Source organism: Mobula birostris, chromosome 3 (assembly GCF_030028105.1).
Source record: "Mobula birostris isolate sMobBir1 chromosome 3, sMobBir1.hap1, whole genome shotgun sequence".
In the NCBI taxonomy this organism is placed as follows: Eukaryota; Metazoa; Chordata; class Chondrichthyes; order Myliobatiformes; family Myliobatidae; genus Mobula; species Mobula birostris.
In genome coordinates, this window is record NC_092372.1 from 30,665,894 (window position 1) to 30,672,720 (window position 6,827).

The window sequence follows — 6,827 nt, forward strand, 5'->3', positions numbered from 1 at the left end:
ACGCTCGGAGGAGACTGATGGTGGAAGAATGACTACTGAGTGAGCTCCAGCGTGACCTTGACTTGACTTGGGCCCTATTTTTATTTTCATTACTAACCCTATATTCATATTAAGATTCATAAAGTTCAATCATTTAATTGCATCTGGTGTACTGTCTGATATTTTGCCTTGTGGGTACATTACACAGCATCCACACAAACGCGATTACCCAGTTTGGCGGGGACGAAGACTGATTCCCCTAGATGAACACGAGCCGGGCGGGGCCTGAGGGTTACAATTGTGGGGGCTACGTTCGGGATTGATTCCGTTGGATACTGTGTGATTACCCTGTTTAAATCTGTGCTGGTATGGACGCTGCTGGGGTACAGCAGTGGTGTGCCTCCTTGGGGTTACCGGTAATTAATGCGTGCGTGCTGAGTGGGGTGGTTATTTGTACCCTGGATGAATTGTTAATTCGATTTTTGAGTATGGTTAAAGCTGTTGGCAAAGTTGAAACTGTAGCCCGAAGGTTTGATAGAATGGCGGGCTCAGACCTTGTTGTAGTTCAGACTAGCGCTGACGTAATGGCGGTGGGACTGCCAGCGACTATCGGTGCCCCAGGTGAGGCGGGGCCATGGCGTGTCCATACTGTCAGGGAGGAGGAGAAGGGAGCCCAGCAGGCTGGGTCACAAGCTGAGTTGCCCGCAGCTGGGGGCAGAGATTTCAGAGACAGGGTTCTATCGGTTCTGAGGAGTGAGGGGAAAGAGTGGTCGGATTTGGAAAGCTTAATTAGTCCCCGTCCCCCAGTGAAGAGTAAGTGTTCTGAGTTGGCCTCAGCCCTTACCTCCCCGGCGAATAAATGGCCCAGTGCACAGAGAGAGGGTCCCTGCCGGAAGCTAAGAAACTTCTCTGGAATAACGCCCACCCCCGAGGGGGATAAGGAGTATGAGACATGGGTGGAGTGGACCTCTCAGTTGTTAGATGAGAGGCAGTGCTCCGATGACGAAAAGCAACAGAGATTGGTTGAAAGTGTGAGGATGTTGACGGCTGATGTGGTAAGAGCCATGACATTTAACCAACCCTCTGCTCCCCTTGCTGAGTATCTAGACGCAATGGAGAGTGCTTTTGGTATGACAGGAAGCCCACTGGAGCTCATGAGGGTGTTTCAAAACATGCGTCAGGAGAAGGGGGAGAAGATTTCTGTGTACCTTTTCCAGCTAGAGAGACAGCTAAATTGTTTGCGGCGCTGGGGGGGGGGGGCAATCATTCAGGCGGCTGAGGTGGATAAGTTAAGAGTGGACCAGATAGCCAAGGGCGCCCAGCCCCAGGACATGATTGCTTGGGGTCTCTGACAGTCCCGTAAAACGCGCCCCCCTCCCTCATTTGTTCAGCTGATCAGAGAGGTGTGGGAGGAGGAGAATGCGTTGGGGGCATGAGAGGACTCCGTCAGCAGGGTACAGTCCTCGGTAGTAGCCCCTTGTGGTGAAGCGGCGGGGGCCAGCCCAACGCGGAAAATGGTAAAGGAGACGGTGGCAGAGCTGAGAACTGAGATGTCCCGGGTGTTAACAGCGAGTGTGGACTCTCCATATGATAGGACTGGTAGAGAGACCCCCCCACCAAGGGGACGGACTACGCAGAGGGCTGCAGGTGGCCATGGTTCCGCGAGAAGTGGAGCGGCCGGTAGTGTGTGCTATAACTGTGGGGAAGAGGGACACATCCGGTGGGAATGTGAGCGGCAGGAAGCCCCTCGGAGAGCGAGCCCCCGAGTATCTAAGCAGGGAGAGATATTGGGAAACTTGGAGGAGACCCAGAGAGAGAATGGCCTGGTGTCTCTGGGGGAACACGTTCCCAGCAATATACCAAGGAACTCCCAAAAGCAAAAGACCCTATTCCTGAAGGCTTAGTGGGACCACGCTCCAGCGTGTCGTTACGTATAACGGGAATATATGCTAAAGCCATACTCAACACCGGGTCGCAGGTCATGTTACTATACCGTTCGTTTTACAACCGGTATCTGAAGCATTTACCCTTGACACCATTCAATGCGCTGGAGATTTGGGGTGCCAGTGCTGCTGATTATCTATACGATGGTTATTTGTCAGTGAAACTGGAGCTCTCGGAGGCCGAAGTGGGTGTGTCTGAGGTCCTTGATATGCTGGTGCTGGTTTGTCCGGACCCTGTTGAGACGGGCGGTGTTTCAATTCTGGTGGGGACCAACACCCCTCTTGTGAGGAGACTCATGGGAGCCTGCAAGGAGAATGCAGGTGAGAGCTTTTTGGGGACATTGTCTGTTCACCCAGTGTTTTGAGCTGCTTTTGAGGAAGTGCGCGGCAGCATTGGGCTGGATACCAAATTTAAATGAGAGACTGTGTGGTTCACCCCAGTCGAAGCCAATGGTGGTACGGACCAGGGAAGTAGCGAGAGTGATGGGGACCCCCAAATTTCCCGGAGTGCCTGAGGGCGAAGTCTTCTTAGTAGACGCTCCGGAAGACCACGAGGGGGAGTCAGGATTTCCTGCCGGGGTACTGGTGAGGCCCGAATTGCAGAAGCCCTCGGCTGTACAGGCGAGCAGGATGGCAGTGATTGTCAGCAACACTACAAAGAGAGAGGTCACCTTCAAGCGGAGGATGCCCCTGGCGCATTTGTTTTCGGTGACGGTAATGTCTAGCGCCCCCGTGAGGCACAGCGGGGAGAAACTATTAGAAAAGGGGGTGCCGCCAGGTTGGAAAAGGAGGCTGGTAGAGAAGATGTTGAAGCTGGAAGGTGTCTTTTCCATTGGCGAGTTTGATGTGGGTTGTTCCAAGCGCACTCGTCACTCTATCTGGGTGACCGAGGACACCCCGTTTAGACAGAGGTCACAGCGACTGGCCCCTGCAGACGTCGAAGACATAGGGCAGCATTTGTGCAAGTTGAAGAAAGCTGGGATCATCACTGAGTCCCGAAGCCCCTATGCGTCCCCAATAGTAGTGGCCCAGAAGAAGAGCAGGAAAATACGCGTGTGTGTGGACTATAGGACTCTGAACAGGCGCACCGTCCTTGACCAGTATACTGTCCCGAGGGTCGAAGATGCGCTGGCCTGTCTGAGTGGTATGAAGTGGTTTAGTGAGCTGGACTTGAGGAGTGGATTTCACCAGATCCCGATGAGTGAGGCCGACAAAGAGAAGACAGCATTTATATGTCCCCTGGGATTCTTCCAGCTCGAAAGGATGACCTAGGGCATATTGTGAGCCCCCGCAATCTTCAAGCGGGTCATGGAGAAGAACTTGCTTGAGGTATTGGTACATCTGGATGACCTCATAGTATTTGGATCCACTTTGGAAGAACATGAAGTGAAGTTGCTGAAGGTGCTGGGCCGCCTGAAAGCTGAAGAGTTAAAACTTTCCCTGGGCAAGTGCCAGTTCTGCAAAACATCTGTTAGCTATGTTGGGCACATAATCTCACGGATTGGAGTAGGTACAGACCCGGCTAAGATAGAAATGGTGACCACTTGGTCAAGGCCCCAGACTGTGAGTGCTCTGTGCTCGTTCCTTGGGTTCTGTGGTTATTATTGGAGATTTGTGAAGGGCCACGCCAAAGTGAGTCACCCCTTGAACCAGCTTCTGTGTGGTTACCCTCCCTTGGGGAAGAAAGGGAGGGGAAAAAAGGACAGGAGGGAGGAGAATATCTAAACCCGTCGGAGCCCTTTGGACAGAGGTGGGATGCAAAATGTGAAGAGGCTTTTTAGTCGCTGAAGTAGCTGCTGACCCAGGTGCCAGTGCTAGCTTTGCGGACCTCTGATTGCCATATGTACTGCACACGGATGCCAGCCGAGAGGGTTTGGGGGTGTCCTGTTTCAGGATCAAGGCACCAGGTTGAGGCTTATGGCGTTTGTCAGCCGGAGTTTGTCGCCCTCCGAGAGAAACTATCCCATGCACAAGCTGGAATTCCTGACATTGAAATAGGCAGTGGTGGATAAGCTGAGTGACTATCTCTACGGGGCCAAGTTTGAGGTGAGGACGGACAACAACCCCCTAACTTATATTCTGACCTCGACGAAATTGGATGCCGCAGGCCATCGGTGGTTGGCAGCGTTGTCCGCCTATGATTTCAACCCGAAGTACCGGCCGGGGAGCCAGAACATTGTTGCGGATGCTTTGTCCCGACGGGTGCATCACGGACTGAATATCGACGAGGAGTGGGAGAACTATGTGTCAGTTTGCCATCACGGTGAAGGCACAGGAAAAGAAGAGGCAGGATCGAGTAGTGGATTAATTGGGGGCTTCTGACGACGCCATTCCCCAAGTTTACTGTAACCTGACTGCTCTGAAGACAAATCAGCTGCTGGAATTGAGATCTGCTCAGCAAGATGATCTGGGCATTGGCACTATTTGGTCCATGGTTGAAAAGGGAGACGTAGCTTAGGCGGAGAAGACAAAACACGATTCGGTGCCTCCATTACTGAAGGAATGGCCTCAGTTGGAGTTGAAGAACCAGATCTTATACTGGATCACCTCACCCCTGGACCGACCTCGGCGTTGCCAGCTGGTTCTGCCCGAGAAGTATTGGAAGATTGCATTGAAGTCACTTCATGATGATTCTGGACATTTGGGGGTGGAAAAGACTATGGATTGCTCAGAGACCAGTTTTACTGGCCCCGAATGAAGTTGGAGGTTGAAAAATACTGCAAGTCGTGCATTCGCTGCATACGGCGGAAGACATTGCCTACGCGGGCAGTTCCCTTGTCCCACTTGCAGAGTGCAGGGCCCCTGGACCTGGTGTGTATGGATTTCCTGTCCATAGACCCTGAAGCCAGCAACATGGCTAAGGTCTTAGTCATCACGGACCACTACACCAGATATGCTCAGGCTTTTCCTACCAAGGACCAGAGGGCGACTACGATATGAGGAGAGAGCTGAAAAGGGCTTATGTATTGGCTGAGGTCACTGCTGCCAAGCAGAATCGAGGAAATAAGAGGAGGTATGATCAGAAAGTGAGGTTCTCCCAACTCCTGCCGGGAAACTGAGTCGGCATAAGGAATTTGGGGCTACCTGGAAAGCACAAGTTGGCTGATCACAGTGTGGCCACACCCTATGTGGTGGAGAATCAGATGCCAAACCTACCAGTTTTCCGGAGGATGGGAATGGGCCTGTCAAGATTCTCCATCGGAACCACCTGTTGCCCTGGGACAAGAGGTGCAGGTAGACCCTGAACCCGATTTGGAGCCTACACCTAGTAATAGGACTCTGTGAAAATGCGGGGCAACTACAGGGCCCACAGCAGGAGAGGCTGGGCCGGGGCCTGCCCATGAGAGGGATACTGATTCGGAGGATGATGATCTGGATGTATGGTACATGCTGCCCTTCGCTAACTCCCCACTGACTGAGGCAGAGGCTCCTGGCCCTTCTCCCACTGAGTCAGGTGAAGTGGGGGGGGAGGTGCTATCTGTGGGCAGCCTGGGTTACAGCGGGACCCTGAAGGAGAGGAAGCAGGGCCTGGACACGGGACAGAGGGCTCCAAGTTGCAGGGGTGCATGAGTGATGGATCGAGGGAGGACTCGCCAAGTAGGCCCGAAGTATCTTCAGTAGCGTCTGAGCCTGAGGTGTTAGGTGAGGAGGTACAGAGGTCTCAGAGAATTAGGAGACCACTGGATGGGTTGGCCTATGTAGCGCCTGGGGAACAGGGCATGATCTCTACTGTTTTGGGGAGCTATGTCACTGCCTTTTACACCTGGATTGGGCTGTATGTTTTGCAGGAAGGGTTGACGAGTTATCTCAACATCATGTGGAAATGACTAAATTTGGTGGGGGGAGAGTGTAACGCGTTGTAAGGTTTCACTGTTAATGTAATGGCTTCGTTGTAATATTCACTGCTGAGGTAACTGTTTCTCTGTAGCAGCAATATTTGGGTTCTGGCTGCAGATAACAGGATGCATGTTGACCAATAAGAAATTGTTGCTGTGTCTTGTGAGTCTGGAAAGATGTTTTTTTGTGGTCTTTTGTTGAGGAGAGTTAATGGAGTAGTTAATGGAGGCAGTAGATAGGGCAGTCCAGTGCTCCGATTATAGGATGTGGGAAGTCAGGGACAGCACCTGCAAAAGGTGCATCCAGCTGCAGCTCCTGTCAAACTGAGTTAGGGAACTGGAGCTGGAGCTGGGATCATTTGGGAGGCAGAGGCAGTAATAGATCAGAGTTTCAGGGAGACAGTCACCCCTAAAGGTCAGGAGGCAGGTAGCTGGGTGACTGTCAGGAGAGGGAAGGGGAATAGAGAGAAACAGCAGAGCACCCCTGTGGCCGTTCCCATCAACAATAAGTATACTGTTTTGGATACTGTTGGTGGGGACGACATATTAGGGACAAGTTGTAGTGGTCGCCTCTCTGACACAGAGATTGGACCCTCAGCTCAGAAAGGAAGGAGAGCAGTAGTGATAGGGGATTCGATAGTTAGGGGGACAGATAAGAGCTACTGTGGGAGAGATTGAGAATCGCAGATGGTCTGTTGCCTCCCTGGTGCCAGGGTCTGCGATATCGCAGATCGAGTTCTCGTTATTCTCAGGAGAGAGGGTGAGCAGCCAGATGTTGTGGTCCACGTGGGGTCCAATGACATGGATAGGAGTAGGAATGAGGTCCTGAAGAAGGAATATAGGGAGTTAGGAAAGAAGTTTAAAAAGTAGGATCTCAAGGGTGGTAATCTCGGGATTGCTGCCTGTGCCATGAGACAGAAAGGGTAGGAACAGGAAGTTATGGCAGATGAATGCATAGCTGAAGAGTTGGTGCAGGGGGCAGGTGTTCAGATTTCTGGATCATTGGGATCTCTTCTGGGGAAGGTCTGACTTGTACAAAAAGGACAGGCTGCACCTGAACTGGAAAGGA

At 52.2% G+C, this 6,827-nt stretch overlaps 1 protein-coding gene across 1 annotated transcript; it reads left to right on the forward strand.

Moving 5' to 3' along the window:
- Nucleotides 1-347: 347 nt before the first annotated feature.
- Nucleotides 348-1,331, forward strand: LOC140194842 (modulator of apoptosis 1-like). Its single transcript, XM_072252116.1, has one exon. It carries the CDS (start codon nt 348-350, stop codon nt 1,329-1,331), a length of 984 nt encoding a protein of 327 aa, XP_072108217.1.
- Nucleotides 1,332-6,827: the final 5,496 nt, after the last annotated feature.